General features: G+C 40.0%; 1 protein-coding gene across 2 annotated transcripts in view; it reads right to left on the reverse strand.

Moving 5' to 3' along the window:
* Positions 1-25,762, reverse strand: part of FAM81A (family with sequence similarity 81 member A) — a 54,987-nt gene that overhangs the window by 20,566 nt on the left and 8,659 nt on the right. The window contains exons 2-3 of one of the 2 annotated variants that reach the window (XM_036440214.2): positions 19,392-19,461; positions 17,883-18,153 (exon numbers count right to left, since the gene is read on the reverse strand). In XM_036440214.2, the coding sequence (XP_036296107.1) occupies positions 17,883-18,153; positions 19,392-19,438 (318 nt within the window). In that variant the 5' untranslated portion in view covers positions 19,439-19,461. Of the gene's footprint in view, positions 1-17,882; positions 18,154-19,362; positions 19,462-25,762 lie in introns of both variants that reach the window. The other variant, XM_036440223.2, reaches the window with a different exon arrangement.

The raw sequence follows: 25,762 nt of genomic DNA on the forward strand, positions 1-25,762 counted from the left end.
CACAAAACGCCACAGGAGAGTCACTTGAGAGTTTGCATGATTCCACAAAACCACTTTAGGCAAGGATGTTGAGCTCTTTTCATAAGAGGCTCCTTTTTAACAGCCACCGGTATGTACAGAGAGCCAGGGGCTTAGAGAGAAAGAGAGACCTTAAGGATCACACCCACACCACGTCCCTTAATTTACCGATAAAAACACCGAGACTCTGGTGTCAAGTGAGTTGATAGAGATCCAGACCGGGACCCTGGCCTCTTGGTATGTATTTCTATCACTCCATGATGTTTTTTAATAGTCACTGTTTTAGGACTTACATTTATTAAAAAGTAATAAATCAGGAGCAAGGAGGGGAACAGGGCATCGGACAATGGCGCCAAATTCTGGTTCCTCCAAATTCTGGGCAAGTGTGTAAAGTTCTCTGAGCTTCCTTTCCCTCGTCTGTTAACAGGAATGGTGACTATGCTTTTTTAAAAAAATATATTTTTTTTATTGATTTCAGAGAGGAAGAGAGAGGGAGAGATAGAAATATCAATGATGAGAATCACTGATTGGCTGTCTCTTGCACGCCCCCTACTGGGGATCGAGCCTACAACCTGGACATGTGTCCTGACCGGGAATCAAACTGTGACCTCCTGGTTCATGAGCCACATGGGCCAGGATGGTGACTAGACTTTTAAGGCCACTGTGAATATTACATAAGATACACATAAAGCACTTAGTGCAATGCCTGGTACACGGTAAATGCAGCAAATATTCTTTCGAGTATTAGATGACAATACTTCTCCTGGAATGGCCGAATGGTGTCCCATAGGAAAGACATTGAAATGAAAGCAGAACTGCTTGAAGGGTAAGTGTCCAGATCTAAGAGCATGGCCTCATGGAGCATCCATCTGGGGATCCTTCAAAGGAATGATGGGGCAATGAGAACATCATCTGAGCATGTGCTGGGAAGTGCTGACATGCACCAAATCCACACAGGTGCTCTGTGAAGGGGGACACTTGGGATGCCCGTGTTCCCCTCCAGGACATGAGGCACAAACAGCTGAAATGATACGGCCAAAGTCGCCCGGGTAGCCAGTGGCTCACCAGGACTGCCATGCTGACTGCCACAAACAGGCAGGAAAAGAAAGAAGCTGAGGCTGAAGCACTCTGACAGAGACAGACAGACAGACAGACAGACACTCTAGAAAACCCATGTTCTAAGTAGTGGGAGCAAAAGGTTACATCAGATGTTTCTTTTGAGCATTTCCTCATTCTTTGGCACATCTTTCCTCCCCCTCGCCTTCCTCTACTATATTCTGTTCTTCACACTCCCCCTCACCATACCACCTTCTCGCTCCTTTTCCAAGAGAAAGCTTTTGGTTTCTTGGATCCTTTCCCTTTCAACCACTTTTTAAAAGCATTTTCTATTTTCTTGATGTCAGTTTAAATATCTGCTAACTCTTTCCTTTGTTTTATTCCTTTTTTGGTAATTTTAAAAGATGAATACACCGTTCCTTTATTTTTTATTATTTCTTTCTTAATAATGAAGATTTTTTTTAACCATATTTTCTGTGTCCATCAGTTGGGTGTGACATGTTTTCTTTTTCACTGTTTTAATTTGAGTTTTGAATTCCTCTTTGATCTAAGGATTACTTAAAATTGTATTTCTTCATTTCAAGCTAAGTGATTTTCATCATTTGTATTATTTATTTCTAATTGTATTGGATAATGATTAAAATGTGGTCTGTAATATGTTTAATGTTTTGTTATTATGGCCTGCTTTGTGGCACATGATTGATTTTTTAAAAATATATTTTTATTGGTTTCAGAGAGGAAGGAAGAAGGAGAAAGAGAGAGAAACATTAATGATGAGAGAGAATCATTGATTGGCTGCCTCCTGCACACCCCTTACTGGGGAGTGAGCCCACAACCCAGGCATGTGCCTGTGACTGTAATTGAACCCAGGACCCTTCAGTCCACAGACCAATACTCTATCCACTGAGCCAAACCAGCTAGGACCAAATGTTCCATGCAAAAAAAAAAAAAAAAAAAAAAAAAAAGAAAGAAAACTATTTGAGGAGCAAAAGGTTCAAAATTGTCTATTAGATTGAATTTGCTGATTCTATTATTTATTTTTTCTAGATTTAATTTATTTTTGTCTGTTGGATCTCTCAGCTTAAAAGAGATAAAATGAATTATTGTAAAATAATTTAAAATATTTTCATCAAGTCCTCACACTTTTAATATTTTTTTTAATATACTAGTATATTTAGCTGCCATCAGGCACATATAGATTTACAAAAAGTGGCCATAACCATCATATAATAACCATTTTTATATGATTTAGTACTTTTACTAATAATTTTCATCTTACTAAGTATTAACATTGCTACTATGCTTTATAAATAATAAGGCAAACACTTGCTTGATCTAACTGTTCACCAGACACTGATCTAAGAAGTGCTTTGGTAGGCTAACTCACTTAACCCTCACCATACCCTATGAAGGAGGCACTGTCATCATTCCCATTTCCCAGGTGCTTTTAAGTAACTTGCTAAAAACCACATCAAGAAATGACAGAGCTGGACGAAAAGAAAGCTGGGGTGGCAACACTCTTATCTGATAAAATAGACTTCAAAATGAAAGCTATCACAAAAGACAATAAAGGTCATTTCATAATACTAAAGAGATGGACCCAACAAGAGGATATAACCTTGGTAAACATATATGTACCCAATATAGGAGCGCCTAAATATATAAATATATATAAAACTTCCACAGGATTTTAAGGAAGAGGTTGACATCAATACAGTCATAGTAGGAGACTTTAACACCCCAATGACTTCACTGGATAGATCTTCCAGACAAAAAAATTAACAAGGAAACAGCGACACTAAATGAGACACTCGATCAAATAGATTTAATTGACATTTATAGAACATTTCTGCAGAATATACATTCTTCTCAAGTGCACATGGGTCATTTTCAAAGATAAACCATGTAATAATACAAAACAAGTCTCTACAAATTTAAGAAGTTTGAAATCATATCAAGCATTTTCTCAGATCATAATAGAATGAAATTAGAAATCAACTACAGTAAAAACACCCCAAAACATTCAAACACATGGAGGCTAAATAGCATACTATTAAACAATGAATGGGCTGGAACCAGTTTGGCTCAGTGGATAGAGCATCAGTCTGTGGACTGAAAGGTTTGATTCTGGTCAAGGGCATGTACCTTGATTGCGGGCACATCCCTATTGGGGGGGTGCAGGAGACAGCTGGTCATGTTTCTCTCTCATCAATGTTTCTAACTCTCTATCCCTCTCCCTTCCTCTCTGTAAAAAAATCAATAAAATATATTAAAAAAAAATAAAACAATGAATGGGTTACCCATGAGTTAGAAGAAGGAGAAGGAGAAGGAGGAGGAGGAGGAGGAGGAGGAGGAGGAGGAGGAGGAGGAGGAGGAGGGGGAGGAGGGGAAGGAGAACAAGAACAAGAACAAGAAAGAGGAGGAGGAAAAGGAGGGGGAAGAGGAAGAAGAGAAGAAGAAGGAAGAGGAAGAGGAGGAAGAAGAGGAGGAGGAGGAGGGGGAGGAGGAAGAAGAGGAGGAGGAGGAGGGGGAGGAGGAGAAGGAGAACAAGAACAAGAATGAGAAGGAGGAGAAGAAGAACAAGAACGAGAAGAACAAGAAGAACAAGAACAAGAAGAAAACAACTTCCTGGAAACAAATGAAAAAGGAATGCACAACCCAAAATCTCTGGGACAAGCAAAGCAGTCCTGAGAGGGAAGTTCATAGCATTACAGGCCTACCTCAAAAAACAAGAAAAATTAATAATAAACTATTTAACCCTACAATTTAAAGAATTAGAAAGAGAACAACAAGAAAAGCCCAGAGTAAGTAGAAGAAAGGAAGTAATGAAAATTAGAGCAAAAATAACTTACATAGAGATTAAAAAACACACACAACAATATAGAATATCAATGCACACCCCCTTCTGGTGTAACCAAGAGCTAGTTCTTAAAAAAAAAAAAAAAAAAAAAAAAAAAAAAAAAAAAAAAAAAAAAAGATTGATGAACCTTTAGCCAGACTCATCAAGAAACAAAGAGAGAGGATCCAAATAATTAAAATCAGAAATGAAAGTGGTGAAGTAACAACTGACATCACAGAAATACAAAGGAATATAAGAAAATGCAATGAGAAACTACATACCAACAAGCTGGACAAAATGGACAAATTCCTAGAAAAATATAATCTTCCAAAACTGAATAAGAAAGAATAAAAAACCCTGAATAGGCTAATAACAATGGAAACTGAAGCAGTAAAAATAATAAATAATACAAAACAAGTCTCTACAAATTTAAGAAGTTTAAATTAAAAAATAAAAAATAATTAAAAAAAAAAAACTCACAGAAAACAAAAACCCTGGTCCAGACAGCTTCACAGGAGAGTTTCAGTAAATATTTAAAGAAGAATGAATACCTATTCTCCTCAAACTATTCCAGTTTGAGGAGGATAGATGTTGTGTTTGGTTTTTTGTTTTTTTTAATGAGGCCAGAATTATCCTAATTCCAATGCCAGATATAGACACTACAAAGAGGATTACAGGCCCATATCCCTGATGAACACAGATGCTAACAAAATCCTTAACAAAATATTAGCAAACACATCCAGCAATATATTAAAAAGACTGAGACCTGGTGCTGAAATTCATGCACGGAGGGAGGAGTGTCTCCTCGGCCCAGCCTGCACCCTCTCACAATCTGGGACCACTGACTCCTTACTGCTTACCTGCCTGCCTGATTGTCCCTAACTGCCCCCCTGCCGGCCTAGTAGCTCCCAACTGCCCCCCCTGCTGACCTGGTTGCCCCTAACTGCCCCCCTGATGACCTAGTCACCCCTTACTGCTGCCTCTGCTGGCCTGGTCACCCCCAACTGTTCTCCCAACTGGTTGCCCCTCACTGCCCTAACCTGCCAGCCTGATCGCTCCCAAATGCACCCCCCCCCAGGCCTTGTTGCCCTCTGCATCCTGCTTCTCAGTTGCTTGGTTGCCCCTCACTAACCCCCTTGCTGGCCTGGCCACCCCATGCAGTCTGTTTGGTCGTCCATTCGGTTGCAATGGTCGCTTAGGATTTTATTATTATAGATCATACACCAGGACCAAATAGAATTTATTTCAGGGATGCAAAGCTGGTACAATGTTTGCAAATCAATAAATATGATACATCATATAAACAAACTGAAAGACAAAAATCACATGATCATATCAGTAGATGCAGAAAAAGCATTCAACAAAATACAACACTCTTTTTATCCCCAACACCCTTTTTTGATAAAAACTCTGAGCAGAATGGGAATAGAGAGATCACACTTCAACATAATGAAGGCCATATAAGACAAACCTACAGACAACATCATACTCAGTGGGGGAAAAACTAAAACTATTTCCCCTAAGTACAGGAACAAGATAAGGATGTCTTTTCAACACTCTTATTCAACATAGTACTGGAAGTCCTAGCCATAGCAACCAGATAAGAAGAAAAAAAGGGGCATCCAAATTGGAAAAGAGGAAGAAAAACTTTCATTATTCATTCATCCAAACAAATATTTATTGAGTATCTATTGTTTTGGCATGATATTGTATATAGAAAACCCAAAAGACTCCACCAAAAAACTGCTAGAGCTAAAAAGAAATTCAGCAATATAGCAAGATACAAAATTAACACCCAGAAATCAATGGCATCTTTATATACCAATAATGAATTATTATTAAGAGAAACTAAACAAACAATCCTATTTACCACTGCAACAAAAAGTGTAAGGTACCTAGGAATAAACTTAATCAAGGAGGTAAAAAAAACTTGTACTCAGAAAACTACAGGACATTGAAAAAACAGATAGAGGAAGATATAAACAAGTGGAAGAACATACCGTGTTCATGGATTGGTAGAGTTAACATCATTACCATACTACCCAAAGCAATCTGTAGATTCAGTACAATACCTATTAAATTACCAATGGTATATTTCACAGATTTAGAACAAATATTCCAAAAATTTATATGAAATTTAAAAAGACCGCAAATAACTGCAGCAATCTTGAGAAAGAAGAACAAAGTTGGAGAAAGCACAATACCAGATATCAAGTTATACTACAAAGTCATTGTAATCAAAACAGCCTGGTACTGGCACAAGAACAGACATATAGATCAATGGAACAGAACAGAGACTCCAAAAATCAACCCAAGCCATTAAGCTCAATTAATATTTGATAAAGGAGGCAAGAGCATGCAATGGAATCTCTTTAATAGTGTTGGGAAAATTGGACAGACATATGCAAAAAATGACACTAGACAACCAACTGATACCATACATAGGAATAAACTCAAAATGAATAAAAGACTTAAATGTAAGTCATAAAAATCCTAGAAGAAACCATAGGGAGCAAAATCTCAGATATCTCTCATAGCAATCTGTTTACAGATACCTCTCCTAGGGCAAATGAAACTAAGGAGAAAACAAAAAATGGGATTACATGAAAATAAAATACTTCTGCACAGCAAACGAAACCATCAACAAAATGAAAAGGAAGCCCACTGTATGGGAGAACATATTTGGCAATGATACATCTGATAAAGGGTTAATATAAAAAAAAACATAAGAAACTAATAACAACTTAACAAAAGGAAGACAAACAATCCAATTAAAAAAATGGGCAAAGGACCTAAATAGACACTTCCCCAAAGTGGATATACAGATGACCAAGAGACATATGAAAAATGCTTAAAGTCACTGATCATCAGAGAGATGCAAATTAAAACAACAATGAAGTATCACCTCACACTTGTGAGAATAGCTGCCATCAACAAATCAAGTGACAAGATGTGGAGAAAAGGGAGCCCTAGTACACTGCTGTTGGGAATCTAGACTGGTGCAGCCATTATGGAAAACAGTATGGAATTTCCTCAAAAAAGTAAATATGAAACTGCCATTTGACCCAGTGATCCCATTTCTAGGAATATATCCTAAGAGACCTGAAACATCTATCAGAAGGAATGTATGCACCCCTATGTTAACAGTAGTACAATTTACAATAGTTAAGATCTGGAAACAGCCCAAGTGCCCATCAGTAGATGAGTGGATAAAAAATCGGTGGTACATTTACACTATGGAAATACTATGCAACAGTAAAAAGTGGTACATTTATACTATGGAAATACTATGCAGCAGTAAAAAAGAGGGATCTCTTACCCTCTGAAACAACATGGAGGTACCTGGAGAGTATTATGCTAAGCAAAATAAGCCAGTCAGAGAAAGACAAGTATCACATGATCTTGTTCATACATGGAATATACTGAACAAAATAAACTGATGAGTAAAAGTGGCAGATCTGGGATTTGAACGAAGAAGTCTGGCTCCATGCTGAAACCAGTTTGGCTCAGCGGATAGAGCATCGGTCTGTGGACTGAAGGGTCCAGGTTTGATTCCAGTCAAGGGCATGTATATTAGTTGTGGGCACATCCCCAGTAAGGGGTGTGCAAGAGGCAGCTGGTCGACGTTTCTCTCTCATCGACGTTTCTAGGTCTCTATCTCTTTCCCTTTCTCTCTGTAGAAAATCAATAAAATATATTTAAAAAAAGAAAAGAAAAAAAGAAGTCTGGCTCCATGGACTATGCTCTCAATGACCCAGGCTGCTTTGCATTTTCATTCATCCCTTCATCTCACTTTGTTTACAATTTATGTTGCTTTTAGTTCTTATTGCCTTTCTCCTTTTTCTTACTTTGGTTTAATCAGGTCACCACTGATAGCCTTTCCTCCCCTTGTTAACTAGGAAATATTCCTGGACACTGCGATTCCAACATGAGACACTCATCACACTTGCACATCCCCCATCCTTCAGCCTCTTTCACCCTCCTATCCAGCTGGCTTATTTGGAAGGATTTGTGCTTGTTTCCCCTCTTGCCCTTCCCCCACCCCAACCTGGCTTTGCTAGAATAATTTGATACTTCCAGTTGGGCTATAATTAGGATTTTGCCTATTGAGTAGAGTATTTCTTCTATTTTGAAAAAAAATTTAGCACTTCTGTGACCCAGTCGCAGGCATTTCCCAATATCCATTTATATGACATGATGTAGGTGCCGCTATCTTTGTGCTTCTCCTTTCCGTTTTCCCATCTTAGGGTCTCTCTGCAAACTCATGGTGTTTGGGTTAGAATCCTTTCTCCCACATTTTCCTCAGATCAGACACTCGGACAAAAGATTCTGAATCCCTGCCATGCCAAGAATCATCCTTCTCTGACCCTAAAGAATGAGTGATAAGTTGAAAGGGTATAGAATTCTTGATTTAAATGCCTTTCCTTCCAGGAAATGTTAAGGCTACAGGAAATCTGATGCTTCAACCTCCTTACAGCTAGAAGTTTGTAAGATTTTTTTCTTCATCTTTGGAGTTCGGGAGTTTTATCAGAATGTACCTAATTGTGGCTCTTTTTTTTTTTTTTTTTTTTTTAATCAATTCTACCCAGAATTCAGTGAACTTTTAAATCTGTAATCACAAATATTTTTTTAATTCTGGTAAATTTTCTTTTATGTAACTATTGCTTCTCCATCTGTTTGTCTCCTTCAGAAGCTCCCCTTATTCATGTGCTGGGTATCCTGGATCTGTCCTCCAAGTCTTGTATCTTTTCACTTCTGGCTTCTCTTTTTGTTCTGCAATCATTGGAGTGAGATCAAGTAGGCGGTCCTCCGTGTGGTGGAAGGAACTTATGAACTAGAGGTGTAGCCAGCCGGTGAGGGCACAGAGCCGGCTCCAGGTGAGGCACCAGGAGGAAGCTCTCGTGTCCTGCCCTCCACAGCCCTCCCAGCCTGGAGGCAGTGGGGACACAGCCACCTTTGCATCCCTCCTCTTCTTTACCTCCACCTCCAGTGAAGTGCAGAAGACTGGCCTACCTCTCTGACTCCTGCACCACAGTGTCGGGACCTCAGTTCCAGGCTTTCCCAGGCCAGGTCTCTACTGGCTCCCCCAGGCCGTCCCACCTGTGTAGCCCCGCTGCTGGGGAAGGTGGCCCTGAGAACAGTGGAGGAAGGCACACTAAGTCACCACCTTCCCGTTACCTCCTACACCAGCCCAGGGGTTTCTTAAGCTACACTCATGTATATGCTTGTTAATATTTATTTCTAGAAATTTGATGACTTCTCATACACTGGCAGTCCAATTTGCAAATGATCAGAAAGGCCCTGTTAGATAATATAATTATGCTTGTTTAAAATGTGTTTGTGCTCCCTTTTAAATATAACATATATGCAGGAAAATGCACATATCGTCCCTTACATTTTTATAGTTTTCAAACTTCCTGGGAACAAGTAGACATTAGGAAGGTGAGGGTCCTGTGTTTTCCTTATTGGAAACCTGGGCTGAGCCACTTTAGATGGAGGGACAGTGATAGTGACAATAAAGGAAATATTTCACTGAAAAGAATTTGGAACTACTAGACCTATCTATTTGTTGTAGTTTCCAGATTTTTCTGAATGAACCTGCTCTATTAAGAAGAATGCAAGCCAGTTACAATCACCTGTGAATGACTAAACATTAGTCATGCCAACATATTCTTGCAAAGAAACTTTCAGATGTGACTAATCTGGTTCTGACACTCTCCCACTGAGGAAAAGGCGCTGCTGTGCACTCTCTTTTAATAGGAAGCCACACTCATTAACTATAGTTGATAAAAAGAAATCCTCACTTTTGTTTGTTTGTAATGCTTCCAATCTTTGTTTATAATAAGGCTTCAGACTAGTGGTTCTCAGGAGGATCCCTAGGTGGCTTGTTAAACATAAATCCCAGGCCCCACTCCCAGAGAACAAAAGTAGGAAATGAGTCCAGACATGAAGTGAGGGTCCATGGACCATTCCTGGAGAAACACTGCATTCAACACTGTAGACATGGCAAAGGCTCAAACCAATCATTTCATTTGAGTTGTTTCTCAATCAAAAAATCACTAAGCAAAGAAAATAAACAGCACTTTCCAAAACAGAAGAAAAAAAAGCCCACAAAACAACACATATTTTAAAATTCTACCTTTTTAATAAGCAAAGAAACAGGAAATGAAAACCATGTCACATAATGCACCCCTGAGGTGTGATGCTGCTGGGGCAGGCTGCACGTGTGGGGACAGTGGGGGGGGGGGGGGTGCTGGGGGTGTTGGGGGGGGGGGCCTCGTGTGAACTCTGCTTTCTGTTTAGTTCTGCTGTGAACCTAAAACTGCTCTAAAACTAAAATCTATTTAAAATTTTAAAATCATACCATCTTCATCTATTAAAGAAGCAAGTATTTTTAATCTATAATACCAAAATGTCTATCAAAAATTAAAAATGCACTTCCTGATACAACTTTTCCACAGCATGACCCATCAAAATATGTTCACAATGTTCATAACCTTTGACCCAGCAATACTAGTTCTTGAAATTAATTTTAAAGGGAATAATAAAAATGACAAAATATAGGCACAAAAATGCCTGCAGAGTGTGAGCCACATACCATGCATTTTACAAGGTTATCTACACAGCACATTATTATGCAACTGGTCTGTGGAGGGCTCTTAAAAACAAGGGAAATATGTGTCATTTAATATTAAGCAAAAAGACGCCCCAACCGGTTTGGCTCACTGGATAGAGTGTTGCCCCTTGGACTGAAAGATCCCGAGTTCAATTCTGGTCATTGATGTTTTCCCCTCCTTTCCACTCTCTCTAAAAATCAATGGGACAATATCCTCATGTGAGGATTAACACACACACTCTCTCTCTCTCTCTCTCTCTCTCTCTCTCTCTATATATATATATATATATATATATATATATATATATATACACACACACAATAAAAAAGAAAGGATACAAAACAAATGTACAGCATGTTCTAGCTGCTATAAGATGTATAGAAAATAACACTAGCATATTAACATTTTGCTTATCTCTAGTGTGAATTATGGTTAATTCCTCCTTTCTGTATTTTCTATAAAGAACTTACATTACTTTTATAACCAGATAAAAAAGTGTGTGTGTGTGTGTGTGTGTGTGTGTGTGTGTGTGTGTGTGTTTTAATGCTTAGAAATAAGAAAAGCCTATTTAACTTTCTGATGAATAACATATTGTATTAGAAGTGCTTTCTTTGAATAATTCAAAAAAGAATTATATCTGACCTTAGCACAATATTCACATTACTGAACACTGGAAATAGAAGGCATTCAAGAGTTTACTACTTAAAAGGAATTCTATGATGAAGTCGTAAAAAGCAACCCTCTGTAAAGCCAGTAAGTTCCCTAATTTGTCAATTTGGAACAATGTATAATCATCATGTTTACTTAGAAAAGGTTACAGCCCACCGAGTATGGAGTATCGTCAACGCTCCATCATTTTCAGTTCAATTCAAGAGTCTGTTTCCTGCATGCTCACCGTGCTGTGCACCAGGCCTGCCCTCAGGGAGCTCAGCTGCAGCAAGAAAGACTCAGGATGGTAAGTGGGTGGCATTTCACACAGGCAGGGAGAAGAGACCAGCCACCTTGAAAAAGCAAAGTCCCAAGTTTTCACTTATTTTCTCTGAGACAAGGCCTGTCTTTAAAGAAGCTCCCTTCCCAACACCTCCTGTGAGCCCCACCGCACTACATCCTGCTCACGCAAAAGGCCTGGGCTAGTATTGCCTGGGAATGACCAGGAAAGACACAGCACTATGGTTCTCCTTCTCCAGGATTTAGAGATGAAAGTCTAACTCCAATGTTACCTGGAGAACGGCCCAACGCCCCAGGCAAGGGCCTCATACAACAATGTCTCCCTTGGGTGCTTAATCTTCCCACTAGGACTTAAAACCCTCCAGTGTTCCAGCCCATCTACCAAACTGCCTTCCTGGCATTTTCACTGGGACTTTCAATGGCCCCTAGAACTTGCCCAGTCCTACCCCTAACATGGGCAAGTCCAGTGAGCTCTCTCTCCAAGTCAGATCCAGACCATCCACCTCTCTCCCTCTCCAAGGTGACTCCCTCCATCCAGCTGCAGTCCCCTCACCCTGAACGGCCCCCAACCCAACCCCCTGACTCCATTCTTGCTCCCCTACAATCCCCTCTCAAGCTGTAGCCAGAAGATATTTTTGAAACATAAATCAGTCTGTAAGCAACGCAACAGCAAGAGATGTTATCTGTTTTACCCACAATCTGTTTTACCCTCAGCACCAAGAGTGTGATTGCATTCAATTCCTTTGCTTAAAAATAAATCATGGCTTCCTACTAGTATTTCCAACTGCCTAACTTCCCATCACGGCCTTTGAGGCTAATGATCTGGCCATATTCCTGGCTCATGACAAACAGTTCCACTGGTTCCCTTTCTGCTCCTCAAACATGCCAAGCTTCTTCCTGTTCATGGCCTTGGAACCTGCAGTCCCCTCTGTCTGGAATGTCCTCGTCCCCATGTGTCTCCTCCCCCAGGGCTGGCCCCTTCTGTCATTCTAGTCTCAGTTCAATCACCTTACATCCTCACTATCCTTCCTATAATTATTGCACAATCATTCTCTGTCACATTACTGGAGCCCTGACCTGGGCTGAGATCACCTTGGTTACTTAGAGGTCACTCCTGTAAACCCTGCTTGGATGTACATAGGCCTAAGAGCAGCGGCCTTGAATGTGTGGGTGCCTACTGTAGCTGCAGGGCCTGTAACAGTGCCTCGCTCCCAGTGGGTAGCTGAGTAATGCATCAGTTCATTTAACTCCATGTTCCAGGACTTGGTTTTCTACATTAAAGGCTCAGATGTTTACTTAGAAAAGGTTACAGCCCACCGACTATGGAGTTTCGTCCATATAGCTATAGCTAGCTGGTGCTGGAGGTGATCAGGTCCTCAAAAGTGAACTTAGACTCATGAAAATGTACAGTGACAAAGGCCGACCCAGAACACCAATTAGTACAGTGAAACAACTATCAGCAGAACGGAACAAATACTCAAATTCCATTCAATTCACTGTCTTCGTGCCCTGGAGCCACACCACATGACAAACCAAGTCGAATGGGTAGAGTTAAAGTGAACTTGAGTAATGTGATGGTTAATTATATGTCAACGTGGCTGAGCCATGGCATGCCCAGGTAGCAGGGTAAACAGTAGTTCTGGGTGTGTCTGTGAGGATGTTTCTGGAAGAGATTATCATTTGAATAGGCGAGCTGAGTAAAGTAGAGGGCCTTCCTCAAAGTGAATGGGCACCATCCAATCCTTTGAGATGAAGCTGGAATTTGATTTCTGCCTGAGTGAGCTGGGACATGGATTTTCTCCTGCCATCAGCACTTCTGGCTCCCAAGCCTTCAGACCTGGACTGGACTCTACACTATCAGCCTTCCAGTTCTCAGGCCTTCAAACTACATCACCAGCTTCTCAGGTCTCCTGCTTACAGACTGCAGAACTCCATAATCATGTGAGCCAATGCCTTATAATAAAAAAAAGTTTATATATAGCCTACTAGCTCTGTTTCTCTGGGAAAACCCTACTAACACAGATGATAATCACCAAAGTCCCTCTGCTGGTATACCTGTTCTAATGGGACATGATTGCTGAGCTGCAAGCCAAACTTCCCTTTTTAGGAAAAATACCTGAAGTCCAGGAGCCAAGATTCTCTCCTCACAAGTTCCCATTTATCCATCCTTGTCCATGCCTCTGCCTTGACATATTCATAAAGCCCAACTCAGCATTCATCACTTGAGTTCAGAAAGCCCATAAACTATCAAACTGTGTATAATTGAATCAATTAGACAAAGGCTTGATATGGTTTCCCATAACCCAACTAGGTCAAAGCCAACACCCCAATCAGTGGGACCTTATGAAGCATGGAAACCAGGAGCAGCTGCAAACTCCAGTCAGCAGGTAGCAGACCTCACTGCCCACCTCTCCAAAGACACAGTAAAAGCTCTAAGGAGACATGAGGGCCCAACCACTTCCTCAAACCATCCAATTGGCGTGGAAAGGAAAGCTTACCACCAAACAAGGGCTATGGCCTGGTCACCGGGATCTGGCTCCCAGGGATTGATAAGAGCTTAAGTAAAAGACAGTATGGAGAATCCAGACATGCAAATTCATAGTTGACTATGTTACCTCTTCTAAATTTATAATGATGGTAATTTGTGTAAAGTTTCTGAGGAATGAATAATTGATGACATCCTCCACATTGCAAGGCAAACTGCCAGTGAAGACAATGGGTGGGAATGTATTTAAACAATGTATTTTCTCATTCAACATTTACCAAGCACCTTCTGTGTACTAGTACATAAGAGTGATCTGCTTTGACACCGGAATCTGCGGATAGAACATAGGCAATAATTACAGGATTCTGGTAGGCCTAAGGATCCTGGAGACATTGATTATGCAACATTTATTCAGCTCCTACTATGTGCTAGACTCTGATAGGTGCTAAAAAATAGAAAAATGAAGACTTAGTTCTAGTTTCTGAGGATCACAAAGACTAGTGGTTTGACAACATTTTACTTTTCCTCCTGGGTGTACTGTTTTCAGAGCCATATGGTAGAGAATTAGAAAGACTTTTCTAAATAAATTTACCGAGATATAGTATTCACATTAACTTAATTTGACTAGCTCTATCGGGAGCTTTGGAGTGAGCTCTATATGCTAAAACCGGTTTCAGTTTTAGTTTTGTCATACACAAAATCACCTGCATAGACACATTTTTATAAAACAAATGCTCCATAAAATTTTACTGAGTTAACTGAATATGTGTAAACCATTAATAAAAATAATTTTAGAACCACAAGCAATTTACAGAAGAAATTCATTAAGAATCTACAGTCAGCCTTGACCTGTTTGGCTCAGTAGATAGAGCGTCGGCCTGTGGACTGTAGGGTCCCAGGTTTGATTCTGGTCAAGGGCATGTACCTTGGAGGCAGCTGATGGGATGTTTCTCTTTCACTGATGTTTCTAATTCTCTATCCCTCTCCCTTCCTCTCTGTAAAAAGTCAATAAAATATATTATTTAAAAAGAATCTACAGACAAAAATGTATATATACACTTTTCACATCATTCAAATACAATCTGAACATCTTCACACCTCTATACTTTAAAGAGGCAAATGCTACATTTGTAATATACCCTCCTCCCAATTTTATATTACTGATAAAGACTTCCTTTTAGTACATTTAAAATTTTAATCTACACCATGATTTCATTTTTTTAAGTTTGGCTAAAATATGTCAATTTTGATGTTTCATCCAGCATCCTAATTTTGATTATGTTTGAGTAAACATACTCAAGTTTATAATATATAAAACCATGTAGTAAGTTTTTCATATCTACTTAACTTCCTAACTTCCTTCTGTTACTTTATAATGATGCCTAGTTATCACCAGTCATAAAAGCAAATGTTCACATGTGCAAAATTTTACCAGAGTTTGATTTTGCTCAGTACCCCTAGAATGGAAATAATCTTTTCAATTGCAAAATTGTACACTGCAAAACTTATATGCAAATGGGAAAGAGTGTTGTCTGCTAAGGCAAGAGTAACCATTATACATTATGTATAATATTTAGGATGAAAAAGCAGATTTAAAATTATTTTAAAACTTGTTGCACTGCAAATTGCTTTTTAAAATCATCTTAAGCACATTAAAGAAAAATTGTGTTAAAAACTTAAAGAAAAAAAATTAGCAAAAGCCTAAATAATTGATGACTTCAGAATTCTAGGTATGTTTGCTAATGACTCAAATTATCTAAGCTGTGCAATGACCTCGCATTAAAATAATGATGAGGCAGGGAAAAGTTAGTGAGATCTAAAGCTAGAATTACCCAGTGTCATGAAGAAATTCTTCTGGAATGGGTAGAAATATATAGAAAGCAAAGAATGGATGACTAGCACTGCCCATCGCATGTGGGAGTTGTATCTAGACTCTCTATGGAACTTTTACAACTCAATAATAAGACAAATAATCCAATTTTAAAATGAGTTCTAACACATGCCACAACATGGATGAAACTTGAACACATGCTAAGTGAAATTAACCAGATACAAAGGACAATTTTGAATATGATTCCATTTACATGACACACTGGAATAGGCAAATTCACAGAGACAGAAAGTAACTCAGAGGTTACCGGTGGCTGAGGGAAGAGTGGAATGGCAATTTATTGTTTAATGGGTACAGCGTTTCTATCTGGGATGACCAAAGTGTTTTGGAAATGGACAGTGGTGATGATTGCATACAACACTGTGAAGGTAACTACTGTCCCTGAATTGTGTACTGAAAATGGATACAATGTTAACTATCTTACCATAATAAAAAATCAAAGCTTTAAAATAGTCAGCAGACTTGAATATACATTTCACCAAATAAAACACACAAATCATCAGTAAGCATATGAAAAGGTGCTCAACATCATTAGTCATCAGGAAAACTCAAATTAAAACTACCATGAAGTACCACTACACATGCCCTATAATGACTATAAAAAGACAATAATACCAAATGTTGGTGAGGATGTGGAAAAACTGGAAACCTCATATATTACTGGTGAATTGTAAAATGATACAGCCACTTTGCAAAATTGTTTGGCTGTGTTTTAAAAAGTTAAGCAAAAGCTTACTCTGGCCTAGCAATTCCATTTTTAGTAATTTACCCAAGAGAAATAAAAACATATGCCCATACAAAGACTTGTACACAAGTGTTCACAGCAGCTTTATTCATAATAGCTAAAAAATTTGAAACAACCCAAATGTCCTTCAAATAATGAAGGGACAAACAGAATGTGGTATATCCATACAATAGGATACTACTCAGACATAAAAAGAACATTCTAGAACAAGGCTGAATCTCAAAGAGATTATGCTAAGTGAAAGAAGCCAGATGCAGATGACTTCATAAGATTCCATTTACATGGAATGTTTAGAAAAGACAAAGTTAATAGAGACAGAAAGCAGACTGGTGCTCACCTGAGACTAGATTAGAGGTAGGAATTGATTGCAAATAGACTTATATAAATTTGGGAGTGTGGTTTTTATAAATTTACTAAAAATCATTGAGTTGTACACTTATAATGGGTGAATCTTTCTGGATTTTAAATTATACCTCAAAAAGGCTGTTAAATATATACACACATGCATAAATACAAATCTGACACCAAAAAAAATGAGGTTTAATTTCCTAAGTATAATTAAGACACCAGGTCTATGACTTGCAACAAAGATTTTCCTTAATCTACTCAATGTACTTCTTATTCATATAGTTAAAAATTACATGTGGAGGATATTAATATTGTTCAGTGATGGAACCCAGGCCCTAAATAATCTTAAGGTTTCTGAACTAAATTATGTGATCCTGTGGTTGAATAAGTAGCAGTAAATTTACCAACTCTAAAAATAGACAACACTGGCTGTTTATTGGGCTCATTGCAGAGAAAAACAAAACAATAAAAAAGGAGTCTGAGAAGCAATTCAAATCTCCAGGTTGTTTGAGTAATAACTATATTATATAAAATCATCATGACCTAGAAATATTTAATCAGAAGAGCAAAGGATGACCTAGTAATTGGCCTAATAGCTGTCTTCAGGGATATGAAGAATTTTTACAGGGAAACTTTTTGACGAGTTCTCCTCTACATCGAGAGCAAAAAAAAAAAAAAAAAAAGTGATTTAAAAATCAGCAAAGTAAATTTAGATTAAACAAAATAACACTGGCAGTAACTGCTATCAAACACTGGAAGAAATTTAACAAGGATATTTGTTCAAGCTGTTTCCTGGACAATCCGTAAGAACAGACAGGACAGAACAGACAGAGTTGGCCTGAAGGCATTGCTGCCTGGCAGGGGCACTGGCCCGCCTCCTGGCGTGGAAAGAGTCTGCGGAGTGGAACACAGCCCGCCTGAGGCACACACCTTACCTCGATGTCCCGGTTCAGCTGCTTCACGATGGCCGTTATGTTTCTGATGTGCTCCTCCAGGAAGAGCCGGGCCAAGCGGTCGCCTCCCCCTTTGTTTTGCATTTTCTGCAAGCTGTTGACGATGTCGTCCTTAATTCGGAAGGCGTGCTCCACGAGGGCGGCGGTTGTTTTCTCGTGGCACAGGATCCTGTCTTCCAGTTGCTCCATGAGGTTTACAGAGTAGGGTGCCATGGTCAGGGACTGGCTGTGTCGGGGCATGGTTCTGACGCGTCTGCAGGAAGGAGCCATGTTACTGGGATTGTTAATCAGGGAAAAGGTCAAGGTTAAAGCCAGTTTCAAGACTTCCCAGAGAAGAAAATGCAAATTATCTGTCCCTACAAGCTCAGTGATGTTCAAGGCAGGGTTTCTGCCCCAAAGACTTTCCTTCCTGAGCTGGGCAGCATCTTTCAACAATCGTACCCAGAGAGTCAATGTGCTGGTAGCAGGCTCCATGGCCTCTAAAAGCTGTCAGAATTGGGCACGCTGACATGTTTTCCCAGGATAAGCTGTGTTATCAAGATCAAGCTTATTGCCCTGGCCAGTGTGGCTCAGTGGTTGGGCATCATTCTTGTGCACCAAAAGGTTTGGGTTCAATTCCTGATCAGGACACATGCCCAATTGTGGGCTCAATCCCTGATAGAAAGTTGTACAGGAGGCAGTCGATCAATGTTTCTCTCTCTCTTTCCCTTTCATTTCCCCTCTCTCTAAAAATCAATTTTTAAAAATCTTAAAAAAGAAGATCAAGCTTATTAATAAAATTTCCTGACATGCCCACCTCCTTTCTCCACAGAAAGCAGTGGTTACAAACCCAAAGCCTACAAAGGTCAGGCAGGTAACATGACTGAGTGAAGCACACCGGATAATGCAATAGGGAGTGGGGGGGACTTGGAGGATTAGAAAGGGTATTCCTCAACTAAAAGGAACCACAATTCTGCTCCACCTGAGTGACCACCTGGGAATGCCAGGTCCACTTTTCAGATCATCTGATATTCAAGAAGAGCCAGAAAATCCAGACTCGTATGAGAAATCAACTGATTCTTAAGTGATAACAACTAATTTAAAAAGTATTAAAGGTGATGTAGTAGATCAAACAATGTATGTCCACAAGCCAATATTGGCCTAATGGACACTCAATTTGCAACTTCTGATTTAAAAGGGCTCACAGAGACCTTAGCCACCCACGTCTCCAGAATTATATTTCTCTGCTGACCAAAAGTACATCCGTATTGCAGGGCTAGTGTGAAGCCTTCACCTCTCATGGTCACGGGGTGGCCCGTGGCATCTGACAAATGGAAAGCTGGAGAGGCTACACAACAATACTGCCCTTGCCCTTGAACAAAATCATTCTTGGATAATGTAACAGCTATCATAAAGTTCCATTTACAAAGGCCATCACTCCCACTAGCAGCCTCTATGGGATTGGTAAAAAGAAAAAGTATACCTTAGATGCATATTTTCCATATATTATACCTTTCCTTGGTGACAAGAGAAGGAAATACAGTGCTCCGTTGGGCCATTTTTCTTTTTTAATAATTCACATCTGTTGAAAAAAATAAGCATTAAATTATTTGACAGTTTATATCTAGAGCTTAAATTATCTCTAAAGCGTACTATTAAGTTGCTAAGTGGACCATACATGATGCTGACACACTGATCAGTTAGATTATTAAAGATCTTATGACTTGTGTGTGCAATAAACAGAAGATGTTTCCAAATAAAGAGAAAAGAATAAAGCAAAGTCAAATGTTCCTGAAATTAATATCACTAAGCCTAGTGAGACAGACTAACAAGGGCTGTTAAATGTAGTTTCCTAAAGTTTCCTCATCCCATATCTGTATTTCAAGCTTCAGAAATCACTTTTATAGAAATAAGACAGTTTCTGTACCAGCTTGTACTTCTCCCTAGAAATTACAGGAGGCTTCCTTAGTAAATTTGATCTCAGCAAATTTAGTAAATTATACAACAAAATAAAAGCACTTGTTTCTAAAATGAATCTAATAATTTATGAGCAGTGGGAACTGATTTGAGGATCTATCTATCTATCTACTAAGAGAATCCTATGCAATAAAGAGCTAATATGCAAATGGTTATCACACACTCACACCATCATGCAGTAACTGTTCAGACACTCAACACTGGGGAGAGAAGAATGGGGACCAGCCAGGTACAAATGTGCTCATGAGAGAGGAATGGGGACCAGCCAGGCTAAGGCCCAGGAGAGGGACAAGTCACCTGCCCCGCTGTCCCAGGCGCCTGCAGCTGCAGCCCAAGCGAAGCCACCACCCATGATCCCTTGCAGTTGGAGCCAGCCCTGGTGAAGCCGGCCTGGGTCCTGGGTGCCTATAGCTAGCCAGAGAGAGGGAAGCCTGGGTCCCAGATGCCTGAGACCAGCTGGAGGAAGGAATTCTGGGTCCCAGGTGCAGGGTGAGGCAGAGGTGGTTATGGATGATCAGGCCAGCTGTGGAGCAGTTAGGGGTGATCAGGCTGGTAGGGGAGCAGTTAGGGGCAATCAGGCAGGCAGGCAGGAGAGTGGTTAGAAGCCAGCAGTCCCATATTGCAAGAGGCAGTCGATATCCCCCAAGGGGTCCCGGATTGGAGAGGGTGCAGGCTGGGCTAAGGGACCCCTTAATCCCCACATGAATTTCATACCCTGGGTCTCTAGTGAGGATATTAATTAAAACTTTGTTGTAAGATATAATCATTCATATTACATCTTGCATATAAGGAACATTTGCTCATCACAACGCATTAGAAATCTGAGCAAAGCTGGAGGGTTTTAAAAATATTCCATTACTTAGGTTTCTCAAAACCATTATTAATTGGCTTAAAACAATGAATGCCTACTAACCATGATCTGATTCAGTAATGAGTTCTCATTAGATGCTGGCTTCAGAAAACATTTCTGATTGAAACCATTGTTTTGACATCATCTCTCCAGGATGTTATTTTTAGTTTTGCAATGTGAACATTTCACTTTCCTAGATACAGAACTTCAAATTTAAACAAATTACCTTTAAGAAAAAAAGTGATTCCTACTAAACAAGCTGTGATGCCAAAGAAGTTCTTCAGTAAAGATAAATAATTTCTGCCCTGCCCATGTGTCTCAGTTGGTTGAGCATCATCCCATACACCAAGAGGGTGCTGGTTCAATTCCCAGTCAGGGCACATGCTGGGTTGCAGGCTTCATCCCCAGTAAGGGGCATGCAGGAGGCAGCCGATCGATGTTTCTCTCTCTCATCAATGTTTCTCTCTCTCTCCCTTCCTCTCTCTTTAAAATTAATAAAAATATTTTTAAATAAATAATTTCTGTCATTTACTACTTAAAATCAGGACATATAATCTTTATCATTTTAAAGCTGTAAAATACTTTAGTTGAGATATTAATCCACAGAATAACCAACCTAAGAAATAGCTATTTGGTATCTATTACGTAGCCAATAATCTAATCATTTTTCTTGGGTAGCAGCTAGGTCAGGGAGGCGCTGATGAGAATGGGTAAGATGTTCCAAAGTAGAGAATAGCGAGATGGTTCCACACCCTTTCTCCTCCACACCCCAATACTATCCAACACATTCCCTGCCTCAAGGGCTTCACAGCCTACAGAGAAAGGTAGACATCTAAACCAACCAAGAAACAACGGGGTAGTGGCTTAGGAGCCATGTGAACAAAAACACATGGAAAGAAAACACTAATTGGAAAACATATGTGCAACCCATGTTTAGTGTAGGGTTATTTACAATATCCAAAATATGGTCGCAACCTAAGTGGCCACTGACTGATGAATGGATAAAGAAAATGTGCTACATACACAGAATAAAATTTTACTCAACCATAAAAAAGAATGAAATCTTGCCATTTGCACTCTGGCTATCATTGCTCAGTGGTTAGAGTATTGTCCACATACCAAAGGGTCATGGGTTTGATTCCCTGTCAAGGGCACATACCTGGGTTGCAGGTTGAGTGTAGATCCCCAGCCCAGTTCAGGTGGATGCAGGAGGCAACCAATTGATCTCTATCTCTCCCTCTCCCCCTTCTGTTTCCTCTCTGCCTCCTTCCTTCCTTCCCCCTTCTTCCCTTCCACTCTCTCTGAAAAAGCAATGGAAAAGTATCCTCAGGTGAGGATTGACAAAACAAAACAAAAAATCCTACCACTTGTGACAATATGGATGGACTTCAAGAGCATTATGCTAAGCGAAGTAAGTCAGGCAGAGAAAGACACATACCATACAATCTCACTTATGTGTGGGTTCTAAAAACAAAAATTAAAACAAAACAAAACAAAAAAACCCAAGCTCATAGATACAGAGAACAGGTTGGTGGTTGCCAGAGGTGGGTTTTGGTGGGTGCAAAATTGGTGAAGGTGGTCAAAAGGTACCGACTTCTAGTTATAAAATAAGTCCTGGGGATATAATTCACAGCATGATGACTATAGTTAGCAATACTGCATTGCTTCCTGAGAGTTGCTAAGAAAGTCAATCTTAAAAGTTCTCATCACACAGAAAATATTTCCGTAATAATGCCCGATTTTGTAATACTTACAACTATCAATTCATTATATTGTACACCTGAAATTAATATAATGTTATTTGTCAATTACACATCAAACTAGAGGGTTTTTGTTTTGTTTTTAACATCAAAAGCTACATGGGGAGGAAAAAAAGAGAGAGCCTCATTTTTCTTGTGTAGCACCTAGGACAGGGAAGCACTGATAGAATGGGTAAGATATTCCAAAGTAGAGAATAGAGAGATAGTTCCACACCTTTTCTCCTCTACACCCCAACACTATCTCTACTTGCTTTATTCTCAACGAGCTCTGACCTAACCCACTCTTCGAGCCGCATCCTGGGCCACTCTTACTGATTCCCCTTCTCCAGTTGACTCTAATGGAGAGAGATGAGTAAACTCTCATGGCCCAAAGACACTACCCACTAAGATAATCCGACCCACAACTCTGGCCCTGAGCCCACACTCCCCAGGCACATCATTCAGCTTCCCACGTGGCTGTGCATAAAAAGGGAACATGAGGCAATCAGCAAACTCAAGACCCAGTCTACCTGCAGCTACGGTTCTCATCGTGAATTAACCACCGGAATTACACCTCAGTGGGAACCGAGCTTGCGTAAGCCAGTCTCAGGAAATCTGATCGTCTCTAAGGGTCCTAACAGAGATGAATACCTAAACCCATGTCACTGAAATGTGATGATCACAGCATGGTTTCCATTGTGGGGGACAGACTCTTACACAAAGTGGCCTCCATGACCCTCATGTTCTGGATTTCACACCTTGTGTGATCCTCTCCCTTGAGTTAGGTGTGACCTGTGACTTATTCTTCACCAATGGAACACAGTAGCCACCAGCCAGGTGCCAGCTGTTGTCAGCTGGGATTCTGACACCGAGTTATACAGCGTATATATAGTGCAGCTTACTAGGAATATTTTCAATTTATTTAAAAATTTTTAATTATTTTATAATCTAACTTTTAAGTCATTTAATAGACTTCTAAACAATTGTCTTGCTTAGAAAACATCTCAAAAAAAAATTTTTTTTTTTTTTGGTAATCCTCACCCAAGGATATTTTTCCATTGATTTTTTTTTTTTTTTTTTCTTAGAGAGAGTAGAAGGGAGAGGGAGAGACAGAGAGAAATATCCACATTGATTGGTTGCCTCCTGCACACACCCCAACCAGGGCAGGGGAACTTGCAACCGAGGTATGTGTTCTTGACTAGAATTGAATCCGGCACCCTTCAATCCACTGAACAAAATTGGCTAGGGCTCAAAAGAATTTTTTAATTTACCTTTATTGTTGAAAGTAATACAGATGTCAAAAGAACACTGAAGACAGAGTAAGAACTATTTTTTCCCTAATAACAGTGGCTCTGTTCTAGCCAGGGGAAGCAAATTATAAAATAAATCTAATTTGTCACAAGGTACCATTTCATCCCATCAGGCTGGCCAAAACGCGGAGTGGCAAGACCATGAATTGACAGGAACTATACGGAATAACAGGAACACCAGGTGGGAATGGGAACTGGCACCACCTTGTTGGGAAGCAATCTTCAATATCTACAAAAACTAAAGTGGCCCAAACCCCGTGACTCAATACTTTTTCCCCAAATTTCTCAAACCTGTTCACAAAGAAACACAAGAATACTTAGGGCAGCATTGTTTCCAAGAGCGGAAAAGTGGGCTAGGGAGGACCAAAACTTGTGTTTATTCATCAGGCAAATGGGTGAATAAACCATGATATGTTCACAAATGGCTATTGGTTAAATGTCCAACAATGAAATGAATAATTTCACTGCTTTATAATTTATTTTGCTGTATAATTTTATAGTTAATAAAACATGCCACATCCACTCAGAAGAATGGCTATTTGAAATAATGGTTACAGAGGCCATGAAGTTGCACAGGAAATATTTACATGGTAGCTTAACGTTAAGGTTTGTTAAAAAGAACAAGAGATCAGAACAGAGATCCACAGTACTGGATAGATCCATAATCAGAGCCTGGAAACCAGAACTTTGTGCCATGGCAGCACAGCTTAGATAGTGCAAACATTTTAACTTATTGCATTTAAAAGAACCCGGCAACATTTTAAGTTCCATCCTTGTCATGTCCTCTCCTCTTCCTCCTCTTCCTCCCCAATGTAAGGAGCACCGGAACCTGAGCCAGCAGAGATGGTGTGGTCAAGGCCAAGGTCAAGACAACTTGACCTCTGCACCTCTGTATGCACAGCTTCCCTTCCTCTCCTATCTGACCCATCACCGGACCCCTCTCTCCATGAATGGATGCTTCCTGGGGTTTGTGGCTCTCTTTAACTCTGCTCCCCCACCACACCCTGTGCCAAATTGGTGGGATTGTTCTGTCGTGTGAATAGCTGGTGTCTGGGTAAATCATTTGTTTTCAGTACAAGGAGGAGGATTGTGTAACTGAGGCCAGGGACTAATTCCAAAATCAAAGTATCTAGACTGATAAGAAAGTCAGAGCCCTGGCCAGTTTTGCTGAGTGGTTAGAATGTCGGCCCTCAAATCAAAGGGCCTTGGGTTCAATTCTCAGTCAAGGGCATGTATCGATACCTCAGTTTCAGTTTCCATCCCCGGCCCAGATGTTGGGATGTGTGTGGGAAGCGATGTGATGTGTCTTTCTCATATCAATGTTTCTCTCTTGCACTCTCTCTCTGCTTCCAGCCAGTGCAGAGATTGCTGCATAACTGATGGGATCTGGTCAACCTACAACAGACATGTCAGGTCCAGATGGGGTCACAAATAGAATGGAAGCATCCAAACTTCTAGAACCCACTGGCCACTGATGCTATTGTTGTTTTGTGGTGTGTTTTTTATTGTTGTTGTTGTTAATCCTCACCAGAGGATATTTTTTCCATAGATATTTAGAGAGAGTGGAAGAGATGGAGGGGGGTTGGGAGAGAGAGAAAGAGAGAGTCAGACAAACAGACATCCATGTGAGAGAGATACATTGCTTGGTTGCCTCCCACATGCATCTGGACCAGGGCCAAGACTTGAACCTGCAACCCAAGTATGTGCCCTTGACCAGGAATTGAACCTGAAACACTTCGGTGCTCGGGCCAGTGTTCTCACTCTGGCCAGGGCAACTGATGTTGTTTTAATCTAGTCTACAGTTTAGAATAGTGTTAATGTTTTTAAGAGTACCTCTGCAAAACACACACACACACACACACACAAAAAAAAAAACAGATTGGTTTTTGTTCCCATCTATTAATAACAGCTATTTTGAAATGCTATTTGAGTCTCCCATTGTTACTTGAAGTTTTCATGGATTATGCCTCCCAACAGAGCTGCAGGGGCCAGGAGGGGCTGCATACT

This window comes from Pipistrellus kuhlii, unplaced genomic scaffold (genome assembly GCF_014108245.1).
Source record: "Pipistrellus kuhlii isolate mPipKuh1 unplaced genomic scaffold, mPipKuh1.p scaffold_m20_p_1, whole genome shotgun sequence".
In the NCBI taxonomy this organism is placed as follows: domain Eukaryota; kingdom Metazoa; phylum Chordata; class Mammalia; order Chiroptera; family Vespertilionidae; genus Pipistrellus; species Pipistrellus kuhlii.